General features: G+C 37.2%; 1 protein-coding gene across 14 annotated transcripts in view; it reads right to left on the reverse strand.

Annotated features, from left to right (window-relative positions):
- Positions 1–16,028, reverse strand: part of dtna (dystrobrevin, alpha) — a 32,118-nt gene that overhangs the window by 10,829 nt on the left and 5,261 nt on the right. For 4 of the 14 annotated variants that reach the window (XM_081695910.1, XM_035530654.2, XM_081695917.1 and 1 more), the window contains exons 4-17: positions 14,828–15,041; positions 13,957–14,042; positions 11,398–11,552; positions 10,708–10,813; positions 10,092–10,258; positions 9,444–9,568; positions 8,666–8,749; positions 7,178–7,249; positions 6,531–6,623; positions 3,366–3,459; positions 3,019–3,107; positions 2,676–2,789; positions 1,846–1,942; positions 161–323 (exon numbers count right to left, since the gene is read on the reverse strand). In XM_081695910.1, the coding sequence (XP_081552036.1) occupies positions 161–323; positions 1,846–1,942; positions 2,676–2,789; positions 3,019–3,107; positions 3,366–3,459; positions 6,531–6,623; positions 7,178–7,249; positions 8,666–8,749; positions 9,444–9,568; positions 10,092–10,258; positions 10,708–10,813; positions 11,398–11,552; positions 13,957–14,042; positions 14,828–15,041 (1,659 nt within the window). The remainder of the gene's footprint in view (positions 1–160; positions 324–1,845; positions 1,943–2,675; positions 2,790–3,018; positions 3,108–3,365; positions 3,460–6,530; positions 6,624–7,177; positions 7,250–8,665; positions 8,750–9,443; positions 9,569–10,091; positions 10,259–10,707; positions 10,814–11,397; positions 11,553–13,956; positions 14,043–14,827; positions 15,042–16,028) is intronic. The other 10 variants (XM_035530655.2, XM_081695911.1, XM_035530658.2 and 7 more) reach the window with 10 other exon arrangements.

Below are 16,028 nucleotides of genomic sequence, written 5' to 3' on the forward strand. Positions count from 1 at the left end.
TTTATTAAAGTACTTATATTTTAGCTCTACTATATTTTAAAGTAAAATAAACATCCCACTCTACTCAGCCTTACTTTAACAATAATTTATAGATGTGTGCTACTTTTCTGAAAGGGAATTCTCTGTGAAAAACCCTGTGGCAGAGTGCAGTGCCAGTTACTCTGGGTGAAGGCCTTCTGCACGTCTCCTCCCAGGTCCATCAGTGAGTCCTGAGGCATCTTACTGGCTGTGGTGTTGCCGGCTGTTGATTGAACAGGGAGGGGGGTGGAGCTGCTCACTGAGTTACTTGGGTAGGAGTTAGGGGAGGGACCAGGGCCCTGGTTCTGCAAATACATCAAACATGTGAAGAAGAAGAAGAAGAAGAAGAAGAAGAAGAAGAAGAAAAAGAATATATATATATATATATATATATATATATAAATCCATGATGCTTAGCCCTTGTATATCCTGCTCAGCAAGCATAACATAGTAAACCAACAAAACTCCTGATTCAATCATGAATATGGCTGAGTCAATCAGCTAAGTAAACATTTCCTCAACAATAATACAATCAACGTTCTCATTTCAGTGATTAACATACTCTGATCACGTAACAGAATATCTGCTGCTAGTGAAATGTGAAAGCCCTCAGTCTAATCAAGAAGGAGGGGATGCTATACCTTACTGTTCGCTGAACAATCAAGCAATTTATCAATCCTGCTAGTTTAAATGATTTACAATGTCACAGACTGCTCCTCCCCCCATAGTCATGTGGTACGGCCCGCCGCATGCAGGGGGATTCACAAATTTACTGTGTCTGTTTTTGTAACCACGCCCCCCGGGATTGCACACACACATGTAGAGGGTTTCATATTAATGTCTTGTGTGTCTATTTAACCCCCTGTCCGTGTGTGCTCCCTTTGTTGGTTATTGTCGCTACCAAGGTCTCTATTTGAGTCTCTAATGTGAACTGTAGCTGTAGCCTGTAATGTCTATTTGTTTTCACCATTTCATGTTTATGTGTAGATTGTCAATGTTAAATGTTAATAATGTTCACCTTTGTAATTGTATGTGAGTGCCACTTGTGTTGTCTGTGTTATATGTCAATAAATGTCATGCATGAACGAGGAAGTCTGTACGTCCTGCCCTGTGCCCTGCGGCAATCGGGCCACAAATGTTACACAAACTCTCTAAGGGTCAGTGCCATTATGACTCACAGATCCCTGTGATATAAAACTAAATCAGAGACAGAGAACACATTTATCAGGAGGCCTTTTCAGAGACAAGACTGTATAGAGCCTTATATATAACTGTATATAAAATTAAACATAGTTTGTGGTTTCATGTCATTAAACAACTGTAACCCCACAAAGGAAACCACAAATATGAAGCATTAATGTGAAAAGGTGCAAATAGTCCATGTATTCACACTGACGTTTAACGTATTCCAGGATCTCAGTAATTTTTCAGTGCAATTCTTAGGGGACATTTATTAAACAGTAAATGCAGAACAGAAATAGTTTCGCAATCAGCAGAGGCATCATAAACCTTCCCCCTTCAGCTCTTCCTCCTGTGAACCAGATTAGACTATTATGGTTGTTGGTATATCCAAAGCATACCTTTCACCAATTACACTCTGGGAAATACCCAGAATGCTTCCTTCTTAAACATATAGGACATTTATAAGGACACATTTAGAGTTTATTTAGTTTTAGGTGATGGACTCATGTCTGCCAGTGCAAAAATGAGCAACTGAAGTACTTGATTTCAACTGCATGAATTTACTGAAGTAAAGAAATATTTACCAAAATGACACTAGTTTATCATGGCTTATATTTGAGTGTGTGCGCGTGAAGGTGTCTTTACCTTTAAAAGTAGCATGAGCTGCTCCAACTGCACCATCAGTTCTCTGCGACTCCCCTGAAGAGCCGACATCCTCTGTTCTAACTCTTCTTTTCTTTGTCTAAGGAGTGGGTTGGGTTAGCGGGTGGTTAGAGACTCAGAATGATGAAAGTGATCACAGAAGAATCAGACCACTGTAAGACCTTGCATAAAGCACATATTCTTAAAGGGAAATAAAGAATAGAGCATTTGACAACTTGTGTGTGCTGCCTCTCCATATAGTGACCAGTAAGTTTAGGAGGAGCAATAATGTAATTAGAAACGAAAGTGAGGGGCTGTGTCCAGAACCATATTAGGGTCCAAATGTGTGATTCCAGGCTCTAATGGACCAATTCAGGCTATTTCTATTCTAGGGACGACATTTCTAGGGACGACATTCTCACTGGTTTATGACTGTCCCTGTCATTGTTACTAGCAAAATTCTTTATTCACACAGCCCTGTAGGCTATAACTGAACATTATTGATGATTTTATAAACAGAAGGTTTGAAGGATTAGCGTCTAATCTATAGTGAATTAGCAGATTGATTTGCTTGTGTCATTATAGCCTGTGAGTATGAAGGAAAGCCTGTGAACCAAGCACACAGTTCCAAGTTGTAAATATTATTTACAAACTAGTAAGTGAACTAGTTGTGTTGAGCAGGGTTGCCTATGTGTATGAGACCTGTGTTGAGTGGGGCTGCCTGTGTGTATGTAAGATGTGTTAAGCAGGGCTGCCTGTGTGCATCTGAGATGTGCTGAGCTTGTCTGCTCATGTATGTCTGAACTGTGTTGAGCAGGGCTGCCTGTGTGTACCTGAGATGTCGGAGCTCTGCAAGTAGAGTGGGGTTTTGATGCACTTTGTCATTTGGAGGCTGACACGCTTCATCATGCTGCTGTCTCAAGCGCTGAATCTCTTTTAGGATCTCTCTGTGAACAAAAAACACAAGCACAGCACTGAGCACAGTGTCCAGCTTCTGTGAACACAGCACACATACATACCACAACAAACATAGTGCCCATCAATCTACATAAACCATATAACCATAAAAACATATATGTCTTGACATATGGAGTTAACAGCAATAGATGAAGTTTTGACCTCATAGGTCAAGTGACCTCTTTAAATGTTACAAGATGTTGTCATCCTTTTACTTACTTGTTCCTGTTTTCCAGTTCAGCAATCAATTGCCTATGTTGTTTGTTCGTGTCCAGGCAGAGAGACAGGTCACCTGACATTCTGGCTTGCTGCACCAGAGGCAAATTTAAGAAACTGAGTATTGATATTAGCAGTTTTGTTCACATTTCAGATATGCAAAGTATACATGTTAATAAACCAAAAGATTTATTATTCAGGAAACCGAAGGTGCAGTCAAAAGGAAACCTTTGATGACTACTTCCTAGGGCTTTTCTTTTTCTTTCCACTATGAACATTAGAACATTTCCACCAGGAACATTAGGTAATGTGTTCATCTTTGTAAGCATGAATATGATTGACTGTCTTACCGCCGATGCTCCATCAGCAGCCAATCGGGAAGCATAGCGAGTGATAAGAGTGTGTTCTTCATCCTGGTTATGGCTGCTGCTTTCCAGCCAACTGCTAATCAAGAGGGAGAGAGGAAGTTCATCTTCACCAGATTTTTTCAATAAGTTCTCCAAAAATCATTAGGCATCTTACTTTGTAATCAGCATTTCATAAGATGTGCAGAATTATGATTAAAAGCAAACAGTGCATAAAGGATATATACGTATACATTAGGCTCATGATATTTAAAAAAATGATATTAATACATTATAAAATTGCATTAGCGTAAGAAATAAAATTGTCAGCACCAGCTCAGAGCTTTCTGTTATAATTATCACTACTGAAGCAGCTATGAGTGTAATTTCTACTTCAGCATCTCAGGTTTAACTTTCAGTTCATAAATAACAATTATTATATGACACACATGTTATACTTGCATTAAAATCTAAAACTGCAATATAATTAAATAAAACTGCACTTAATTGGTATTAGTTTCTTAAATTTTTTCAAACACACCACATTTGCAGGTTTACACAGAAATCTTTTGAAAAGCAGCTTATTTAATGATAAATTTAACATCAAGAAGAACCTTAGAATTCTAACAACTATTGCTAGTTGCTATTGCTATTATTATTACTTGGTGTTATTATTAACATCAATCACTACAAAAGCACACAGAAAATTCCAAACTCTAAGTACAAAATGACACTGCCCTGTCTGTAAGAAACTGAACTGTTTAGCTTTGTAATCCCTCACATTACATTTAAAATGAAAATGTCCAATATACAATGTCCATGTTAATTTTAAATTTCAGAAGGCCATAAACAATTGCAAAACTGGCCACTTGTTCCATGGCAAGCTGTATGTAGTTGCATCATTAATTAATGCACATGGCTAGAGTTGATCTTAGAGTTCGACTCTGTTACTATCGCCTGAACATGAGGATCACATGTCACCATCCAATTCATTACAGACAGAGGTATCTATGATATTTTCCCAATACTGCAAGGTAAAAGCTTTGCTTGTGTGCTGTGTTCATTCATCATTGCTTATTTATGTTTAAAACATGAAAGGAATTTCTAGTACTACACTATCAGGGACATAAAAAATGCATTTGGCTGTGCTAAATATTTCCAACACATAGAAATGTAATAAAACCTAAAATGGATAACACCAGACCAGAAACATTATGGGGATAATACATGTAACATTGGTTATTACAACAACATCCAAAAACTAGTTATGCAGTCAAAACAATATGAATTAACAGCTATGGTATATTTCATAAGTATTTTAAATGAGTTTTCTATTTGCAACTCCTGAAGGCATACGGCACAATAACATTATATTTCTAGCCGTCAGCTGGAAACAGATGCATCACAGAAACAGATACATAACAGATGAAGGCCAGTAATGTTTTGACCATCTTGCAGTGACAGTGGCAGTTACTTTTTTTTGTTACTTAATTTTTGGATTATTTTAGTTGTCAAGTGCGTTAGTGGAAACTATGTCTTAGATTTTCCCAGATTTCAGCAATTTTATAATTCCCTTATGATTCTAGTATTCTTAGTGAATGCTTTTATGACACATATTTAGGATTCATAAATTAAACAATGAATACATTTATGGTGTGTGATATGTGTGTGAGGGCATTCTGTACAACTTATTTACTGTATGAGCCAACACAAGAGCTGCATGTGTCAGCCCATAAGTTATTGAAGCTTCATACACTATAGCGCCATTCATTTCTCCATCATGATTTCTCTTTACCTTTTCACTGGGGTTACATATCAGTGATCATGACAGCTAAAATGATCAAGTCACTTGACAATTTATGTAGTCTTTTTTGGTAGAGTATGAATGGATGTCCTAAGCTTCAGTTTTCTCTCTGAATAGACTGTGCAGTCACAGCTTGTAGCTACCACGTCACTCACATATATTGCAAAGGACAACTCTGGAGTTTCTTCTTTATCAATCAGGTAGAAGCTAGAAACTGCATAAAAGTTTCTCCTTTCTCAATCAACAAGAAGTTAAGACAGCAATTCTCTTCCTTAAGATTATATTTATAAAATAACAGCAGGTGGTCAGTGTTGCTATACTTATTATTAGACACATGGCCAGTTTTAAATAATAGTAGAAACAACATTTAAATTATGAACGTAATTAAGTTCAAGATTAAATGCTCATGACCAAATCAGTACTGGTAACTGAACCCCCAGGTACCAAACGTTAGGTTCATTTATTTGAGTACGAAAGCTACACCCATGATACGATCAAATTAATGCCCAGTTTAGGAAATCAGATTATTCTTTGAAAACAAAGAAAACACATTCTCAAAAGTTTTACCAAAACATCAATTTGTACCATCTCTGAATCAAGGATGTCAAACTAGCTATATATGAAGTCATGAAGCTGATGTTTGTTCTCATTCTAGGTCACATCTCCTGCAACAAATCCTGATAATTGATACTTCAAATTATTGAAGAAGAGTCAACATTTGCTACTTCAAATAATTGCTAGTTATTATATTAGTGCCAATATCTGATGCTCCATGCTAATTGATAAAGCTGATCTGAAGACACATAGGTTTACCAAAGGCAAGCTTATAAAATATAGTAAAGAATGAATGAGTTCAAATTCCAGTGTTAATGTTAGCTGAAAGATCAATATATCCAGGTAAGAGTATACTAAAACAAGATTCAGTTAAGATCAATATTAGTCAAAATACCAGAGAAGGAAGCAATGAATGTAGTTAATATTATTTATGCAGTTAATATAATTAGGGCAAACTATAAAGTCTGAGTGAAGTCTTCTGACTCTATTAAAATGCAAACTTTGCCTATAAGGAAGATGCAAAACCCATTAATAAACTGGCTAAAATAGTCACCATTCCACATCCAATATTTTTATTTATTTATTTTTTACTTAAAACTGGTAAATTTCAGTGTTCCATACAAATATGAATAGAAACATGTCAGCAAAATGTCTGAAATTTTCAAACATCTTTTGGGATTTGTGTTTACAACAGCGGCCATTTGACTTAAAAGATTTAATGTTTAGATGGTGAGATGGTGACTACAGATGTCTACGATAGTAAAAAGAGTAAAAACCACCAGTGCAACTGCATCATTGCATGTCACACTAACCAGGACCACTTCTGTTGGAGGAGATTCACATAGAGCCCAATAAGAACATGTTCATCTGCAAGCCTGTCCGCAATATCGAGACTGTACTGAACCCTGAAAACAGTGGTTCACAAACATCCGTTACACATAATCAAACACACAATACATCACACACATTCACAAACACACAAGTCACACACAAACATGGCATGCATATTCACAAACACAAATTACAACACAGACACAATCACAAACATGCATTAAATCACAAACATATTTCAGTTTCACTAAAATAAGTCACTGAAAAATAAACATTGATAAAGTACTTGAAATATCCAAAACTTCTATTCAAATATCCAAAAACTATTACACAATGTACTCATCCAAATGTATTTTTAGTATAATTTTGCTATTGTTAAATAACAAGTAGCAGTGCAGCATCTGTTACTCACAGTAAACAATGAGAATTATTGTTATAGAGAATAGTTGAGAATAGTTTTAGCATAGGACACAGCTGCAATCAGCACATAGGGATGACACCACACAGACCTTTAAATCCTTAAATGGAGTGATTCTCTACAGGACAACAAACAGAGATGTTCTTCGTTGCCTCTTGGCTGCTTACTTCATGCATGCTTTTTGAGATTCATGGAAACAGACCGACTTACCCTTTTCCTTTCAAAAGGTCTGGGGCAGTCCTAGCCAGGGGTTTTCTGCGATTAATATTGTCGTTTGCATCTCTGTTTACACCAGTGAAAGAGTGGAATCAAAACGGAGTCCAAGAATCTCACCCACATCCTCACTCACTCAGTTAAGGACTTTGAAGTTCTGGTACAGCTTATGTAACTATCTATGGTAGCTAAAAGCTTTGATTCAATTCTGGGGCAGCTAACCTAATGCTATTTTCTAACTAGGGAAAGGAATGATATTAAGTTTTATTAGCATTATTTTATTATTTATTGAGGTAATGCAGACCAGTGCTTCTATCCTGCCCCTGGACTTTCCTATAAAGCTCCAATGCATTGGAATAACTTTCCTGTCAGTGTTTGAGACTTAGACACAATCTCTACATTTAAGGCTAATCTGAAAACCTATTTGCATAGTCAGGCATTTTATTTAAAACCTCATCACAGGTAAAGGTTCAGATCTAGGGGTCGATGATTATTGAGAAATATGGTATACTGGGATATTACATGCAGTCAGGTCACCTCTTTTTTGACACTTAAGTTTGTTTACTGAGAGCAGCACAGTGCTGATGTTCCAGGGAGCCCTCATGTCTGTGGTTCCTTCTGGCTCTATCCTTTTAGCTGTGTTGTCATAGCTGGATCTGCAGGACATTAGAATTCCTTGCACATTATAGATCCCAAATGTACACTATTTGAACAAGCCTAAAAACTTATTCTCTCTTTCTGCATGAGGTACATTTATTCCTGGTGTCATATTGTTGCTGAGCCTCAACCCGTCTCAGTTGCTGTGGCTCCTCCCACCGCCCCCTGATGTCCCCTGCTATGGCTTACCCTACCTTAGGCCACTTCTCTATGGCCCTGGGCATACATTTCCTTTGCTAGATGGTTTTCAGACACACCTACACTCATTTCCAGTGCTTATTTGTTTTCATTACTTATTTTGTTCTTTATTGTTTATATTGTGGTGTCTGGGTGACTACTGGTTTGTCTACTCATTTTGTATTTGTCCTGTCTTATATTTATTATTGTTTATTTAATGTTTATTTAATGACATTTTTGCACTATATTGGACTGTTTGCACTTGTGTAGCATGTTGTCTGTTGCACTGTTGTTTTGTGTTGCACCATGGTACATTGGAACATTGTCTCGTTTTTGTTGTGTACTTGTATATAGCTGAAATGACAATAAAACGTCTTTGAACCTTTGACAGAGGAAGGTGAACTCTCATTTTAGCTTGCACAAACATCCCCATTTTAACCTTATGAAGGGCTTGTTAATTAGCTGATGAGTTGAGTCATGAGGGTTGAGAGCAGAAAGAACTGAATCACGATAGCAGGGAAGTCCAGGAGCAGGAGTAGGAACCACCCATTAAAAAAAGCTGGAAAATCCAGGGTAAGTTTACTGAACCTTCATTGTAACGTGTTAGAAGTGGCTCTTTAATCAGTGTGTGCTGGAGAAGGCTACACTCACACTCTGCTGGAAGAAGGGATGCTGGGTATGGGCATGGAGTGTGACAGCACATACTCATTCCCACTAGTCACTGGCCTTGGGGGCCTGCAGGAGCAACACGTCATACTGTTAGAGCATCTACAATGAAGTCACAAAAAAGGAGGTGTGTTGTGCATGTGTGTTTTAGCATACATCAGTATATGCAGGAGAAGCAGAACAAGTGTGTTAGTGGGAGAAGAAACAGGTCTGAACCGGATATTCTCTGTATGTATATAGGGGAAATGGGTCTGAACTGTGTGTTCTCTGAATGTATATCAGCTTTCAAGAAGTTGCAGCTGAAATGTCACAGCTTTATGTAAATTAAAGCTGTTAATATGATAACATATGGTCAACTTACCAGGTGTCCCTATTTTGAAGCAAAAAGACAAAGCAACAAAATATTAGCAATGCATGCAAATGTCATACTATAGACTAGACTTTCCCTTTAGGAAACGTTGTTACTGTTGCATCAAAATCTTTGCATGAATAAATTTAACTTCAGCCCCCCCCAAAATTCCATAACCACTATATCCCCAAAATCTTGAAATGCACAATATATCATCAGAGAGCAATAATTTTATTATAATTTAAACATAATAGTGAAAGAAAAAAAATGGATGATAGTCCATGTATCATAGGTGAGGTAGTAAACAGGAATGTGCCATGACACTGGTGAGGTTTAAACACAATGATTTAAACACACACAGATAAAGAGATGGGTTATCTTTGACATATAGGCAAAGGTGTGGGGTTGACTTACACTACATGAGCAAGATTTAGAGGTTTCTCTGGAACATCAGGGAACATATGGTGGAGTGGCTCGTGGCTTGAAGCACAGCTCAGAGACTTACTCAGGGCATTTGACAACTTCTTAGCAGGAGATTTCTGAAGAACGAAAACATGATCGATGCAAATGATACAGATGGTTTATCTTGAAAGGTGATTTATGATTTATCTCTAGTGCTGCATATCTGTTGCTAGCTGCTGATTTGTCTTGAAAATGGCACCAAATCTGGTGCTGAAAGCATAAAAAATAAACAAAGATAAAGCAAGGTGCTGACATTTTGAGGTCTTATTAAGTAATTTAATTATAAAATTAAGGCCATTGCCACTATCCCGCATGCCTTAGTCCTACAGTGCTATGCCTCAACAGAACAATTCTTAAAGGACCTCTTCATTGTCCTTAAAATCTATATTGCTGTACAATAGGTAATAATTATTATAAATAATAATTCAAAATTAATTTGAGTGATCATCATTTGTTAAATCGACTCATTTTTAAAGCCATTATAAATAAAGCATATAAGCAGGTTGTGCTTTACTCTATAGCCACTGGGGGGGGTATTCTATAGCCACAGCTCACCCCCCCCTCACACACACACACAGACAATCAAAACCACACTCTTACCCATGATGTGTATTCCTTCATCTGGTGTTGGTTGCTATGGGAGCCAGATGCATGGCCCTTCCAAAAGCAGTCCTGACAGAGTTGGTAATTATGACATTGTTGGCAGCGGTAACGAAATCCCATCATGCTTTGGCTGTGGCACCACGAGCACTCAACTGGGTGGAAGACTAAAAGACAGAAAACATTAGGGACCCACCATTTATATGGCTCTATGCTTTTTTAACCAGTCCATTTGTGTAAATTTGTTTCCCAGTCCTTGTGTCTTTCCTAGTCACAATACAACACCATGGATCTAGGATGGTACATTTCTTTTCTATGACATACAAGGAGAATTTCAGAAGATGGATTGTCAGTGACCCCTACCATTATCTCCCTGCCGCTTGTGAGTATGACCAAGCACCATATCACACATGGCACCTTTAGGAACTGATTTGAGATGCAGCGAATCTCTCAACTTTTTAGCAATGTCATGAGGAGCCAGTCAAAAAAAAGAGGTGGAGAATTCAGTATACTAATACTAATACTATAGTAATACATTATATTATCAGCCTATGACAACCTGAATCTTTTCAGGTTTTCGATATTGTACTGAACGGTAGTCAAAAATACACCTTACCATTTTCCACATTAGCCAGGCGATGCAGGAGTGTCAACCAGACGAGACACTGTGGGGGTGGATCGGACATGAGCACATCCAGGAAGACGTTTAGGTAAACCTGCTTCTGGAAAATAGCCAGCAATACAACAGTCACAGCCAGACATATGCACGAGTGGTCTTCATTTCTATGCTCACAAATACAAACATGCTGATAATCACATTTCTAGTAAGATGTTTGGCATTTGTGACAGTGTGTTTGGTAAAACCAAGCTCAAACTGTGGTGTAGCTGCATCTTTCCCCAACTAGTCATGTTTATTTTAAAGCTCAGGAAGTTATTTACTTTTAGCACACACACAAAACTGGATAATGAAGATTGTTGATTCTCTGTCCTTGTGCTAGACTACCACTGCTGTTAATGGCTTGACTATGAGCATGTTCACTAAACCAGGGGTGTTACAAGTAGGGGAAACACACCATGCATTGCACAGATACTCCAGGACTGGGAAGCAGAGTTGTATATAACACTAAGTGTAAATAATTTGATTCTGATAACAAAATAATAGAAGAGCATTCATTATTCTCTGAATCTATTCTTGACAGTGAAGTACAGCCTGCAGCAAAGCCCTAGAAATCTGTCAATTGCAATAAAATTCCATTACTGAAATGACACAGAGCTGGTTAAATATAGAAAGTAAAACTGTACCTACTTGTTGTGCAAAGCAAGTCCTGGCAGTCTGTTCAGTGTAGCCAAAAGATGGTCCTTCAAAAACAGTGGCTGGTAATTTGAGGACCTCCTTCAAAAACTGGTCAAACTGTGAATAAATCATCAGGCCTGTAGGGTCGGCAATCTGAGAAAAAATATCTGAACAACAACAACAACAACAACAAAAGAATGTAAATGTAATGAGTCCTGTTTTGCAAAATCATCACGTTAAATGAGAGAGAGTGCGTGTTCTGTGTAATACTCGCTCTACCATTTATAGCTGATCTGATCTTATGAAGATTTAGGAAACTCTGAAATGTACTTAGAAAGAATGCACAAAAGCATGTGTTAAAACTAATGGACCATTGGTTTATTGTCAATATTCTGACTTTATAGTACAGAATGCAAATTGATTTTATGCCCAACATCTTTATGAAGTTAGCCTGAACACATCTTGTATAAGAAAAAAACTGCTTAAAATTTCAGACCTAGGTTTACATGAGACTCATTTTAACAATAAAATTTTGTTATTGTTACGTTGCATATTTGTAGACAGAGGAGCAGCAATTTGAGTTCATTTAAACAACCAAAAAAAAAGAAAAAGAAAAAAAAAATGTACTGTAGCTGTAGCTTTATCACATTCAGTGCTTAGCATTCTGATAAAATTATATGGCCATTTGATAATGTGATGACTAACTTGTTTTCCAAAACACACATAGGACACAATTATAGTATCACCTAAATGTAGTATTTTTTGCACCCTCCCAATATAAAATCACTAGTCTTCCACTCCTATATTTTAAACAGGCTGCAGAACAGAGTAAGGGATCTGAGGTACTTCTTCCATGTGGCATATCTACAGATTCCTTCAGTACTTGGTCCCAGCTATAGCACTTTCCATTTCAGCTCCTCCCCCCCCCCCCACACGTTTTAAGCATTCCCCAGAGCCATAGTTATGTTGATGCTATCTATAATAGGAAAATATAGGCTAATATAAGAAACAACATGCTGATATAGTAGTACAATGTTATGTTGATTTTGCAACTAGTGGCACAAATAGTAGCACGCTAGAAGGAAAGCCATTGCAGAAACTGAGGACTTTTGACATCAGTGGGATTCAAACCCACACCGTCGAATATACTAGAGCCTTATAGCAGAAACTTACAGCATTCAGCAGTAATGAGTGATAGGGTAATGTGCTAAGGTGTTAGCTAATGGTGCTATGCAGCCTACAACACATATTACAAAAAACAAAGCTATGTGCCTTAATATTTAACATTTTTTTTATAGCAGATAAAGTATGAAGTTTACACAATTAATACCAAGCCAATATGGAAAACTGTACTAGCCAGTACTCACCATAGACCTATAGAACTTAAGACAGTATCAGTGTGGGAACTGTGTCACAAAAAAGAGAAAAATCCATGCAACTGCATGTGGAGTATCGCAGAGGCTCAAGCCTACATCAAAGTAGGACTAATCTCTTTCCTGCATGACCATCTCTCTCTTTATTCCACACACAGTCAGATACACCACTTCTTCAGCTGTTGGAAACTATGGACCTGATATATAGTTACTCATGGTCTTTTGCTTTAATTTCATTTGTTCATTCTGTCATTTGTGCATTATGCTCGTCATGTTTGCTATAAATTTCATTTATACAAATTGAAAAGACGAGTCCATGGATGACCTTTTAAATACGAAAGGGTAAATTAAATGGAAAAAATCCCAAACCACATTCCTATGAAACCCTCTCTTAATAAAGAATGTTTGGTAACACTTTTAGCAAAAGGTCCTAGTAAATATAAATACAAATCATTATCTAAATGTTTGGTAATGATTGTAAAGAATTATAAAATTGTCATTAATAAATTATATTTGTATTATTAAAACATTTACAGTAAATTGTCTGGCACAAAATAGAGCTCATATAGCAAAGCTATTGATACAAGTGGTGCAGTATGATTTTCTTACATGTTAACAGAAACTAAAATAAAGCTAAAGCACGAAGCTTAATTAGAAAGCAATTTTAAAGCAAATATGTAAATAAGAAGTATAAATGTTCCAATTCAAACTACAGTATTTATTAAATCATACAAATCAATTATATAATTATTACAATTAATTAACAAATTATTAGATAATGATTAAATAGCTATTTATTAGGCCCTGTTTTTTAAAGTAGTGTTCACCTGGTTGGGAACAAGGACATTTTTTTATCATCACTGCTGAGCATGGCAATAATTGTGAAGAGCAATGTAATGTTCTGATGATGAAACGTATTTTTGCAAAATTGTGCATCAGCAAACCAACACAGGTGCTAGAGATATAAGAATACTAAGTTATAAAAGAGAGTCACAAAGTTAAAATACCAGCTATGACTCCAGTAAGCCACTATACAAGGTCAAGGTCCTGTTTATTTAATAACTTAAAATGACTTTCATGAAAATGATTCTGTGACCTTGTCAAATTATGATAAAAAGAACACATTTAGCAACTTAACTTATCATCAATCAAGATTACAATGGCTCAGTCCAAAGGTAAAATTCAAGGTGGAGCTTACATCTTAATTTGTCCAAAATCTTTCCCCCACATATTGTAGCAAGGGCCATCTTCATGACAAATACTGAAATGTTCCCTAGACCCTCCCTGAAAGAAAAAGTACATTTAAGATTTTGCACTAACAAACATGCACTTTCAGAGAAGCTTTAGGTACAGGTGACACATTTAGTCCTTTATTCAATATCCACTAGTTCTGGGGTACCTTTGAGGCTGAGAGTCTAATTTTAGCACAGCTCCTAAACATTGTGCAGAACTGAATCAGAAATCTGAGAGAGAGACACCCACCCTCTCTCGGTTGGCCCCCTAATCCCTATACTCCCCACCACTCCACATGCATTTACACATTCCTGCAAAGCCAGCAGACTGCAGGAGTGTTGCTAGAGGAGCAGCGGGGGTATGGAGAAGCCCTGCTGCTGAATCAGCATGGCCACATGTCTGTCATACTCCACTGCCACTTTAGCATCACACAGTCCTTTCAATCATGACAAAAAGAACATCAAAAATGGGATTGAAATGGCATACCATTTCTAAAAGCCAAAGTTAAACTGGTAGACTACAGATCACGTGTTGAGACCTATGGATGCATATAAATGTTACATTTTATTGGGTATTGGTGTTTGGTTTAGCATGTTCATGTAACTAATGATTAACAAGTTGGTGGTGTCAACACTTTTCTGCTGACAGCCATCCCAGTGCCATTATACTACTTTCCTTTTCATCATAATGAGGAGCTGGCAGTAATGACAATCCACCCTTTGTTTGGGGAAAGGAAGTGGAACCTAATGCCAAATGACCCTTGCAGCAAAGTTGGAATTGGAAAAGGAGCAGCTTGGCTAAGCCGTCCCTATCCATAAGTCAGAAGAAGCTCTCACGGGTCATATGCAGCCAGCAGGAAGTTGAGCAGCAGCAAGACAGACTGTTCCACGTCGACCTGGTGCGTGGTGGGCATGCGCTTGTTCAGCTGGTGGAAGATGGTGGACAATATTGTTTCAAGTCGTGACACTGTGGGCTCAGTGTTGAGCTCCATGGTGTTGAGTCCATTTTCACGAAATGCTTCGATGATATTCCAAATATCCACCAAGTGCACTATGATCAGAAAACATGGGACAGTTCTTACAATGATTATGTAAAGGAAGCAAATATCAGAACTGGTAGTTATTAAGAGGTGGGCAGTATGGCAAAAACATAAAAATATAATGATACATGAAACTTTCACAATTCATGATGTGTATTGCATTATTTAAGGCAGTGGTAGCTCAGTGATTAAGGTACTTGGCTAGTTATCAGAAGGTTTCCAGTTCCACCATTGCCTAGAGGCCACTGTTGGGCCCCTATGCAAGGCCCTTAACCCTCAGTTGCTCAAGATGTATTCGCTCATAAATTCGGTCACTTTGGATAAAAGAGTCAGGTAAATGTAATGTAAATTTAGCTTTTCTAGATTTGATAATTAACTGGACACCCACAAAACAGGAGTACAGTAGATCATAAAAAAGACCGTGAGTGCAATGTTTAGATCTATTTTTACAAAATAAGCCATTTATAAAATAAATAGATATAAATATATAAAATAAATATATCCATATATATCCAAGCAGTTACTATGCATAGTTACTATGCAGTTTTAATTGTGTCACCACTCTTGATAATTTCTTTTATGAAACAAGCTGTTGGTGTTAGAAGTACTAGAAGTATCAAACACTAGAATTATTGATGTATTTTCATGACATTATCATATTGCTCACCCCTAGAAGTTCTCATATGTACTTCAAATTATAGTTATCCTGTGTTCAGGGTCAGATGAATCTAGGCTTTCTTTCTGCTAGAGTGATTGGCAAATACCAATTTTTGGGCAGGGGACTACAGGGGACTATCTATGTGAAACTGTTGACTATCAAGGATAGCCTTACAAAAACAAGTGTGATAAACTATTTGTGTTTCTAAAAATGGGAATTGGTCTTTCTTGTAAGGCTTAACCCTTGAGAAATTTTCTTTTATCTTTTTGGGTTTCTTTTTTATACCTACTTAAGTTGACATGGTACCTGACAATTTGTTTAGCTTTCAAATGTATCTCTT

Source organism: Electrophorus electricus, chromosome 14 (assembly GCF_041902795.1).
Source record: "Electrophorus electricus isolate QZ-2024a chromosome 14, ASM4190279v1, whole genome shotgun sequence".
In the NCBI taxonomy this organism is placed as follows: domain Eukaryota; kingdom Metazoa; phylum Chordata; class Actinopteri; order Gymnotiformes; family Gymnotidae; genus Electrophorus; species Electrophorus electricus.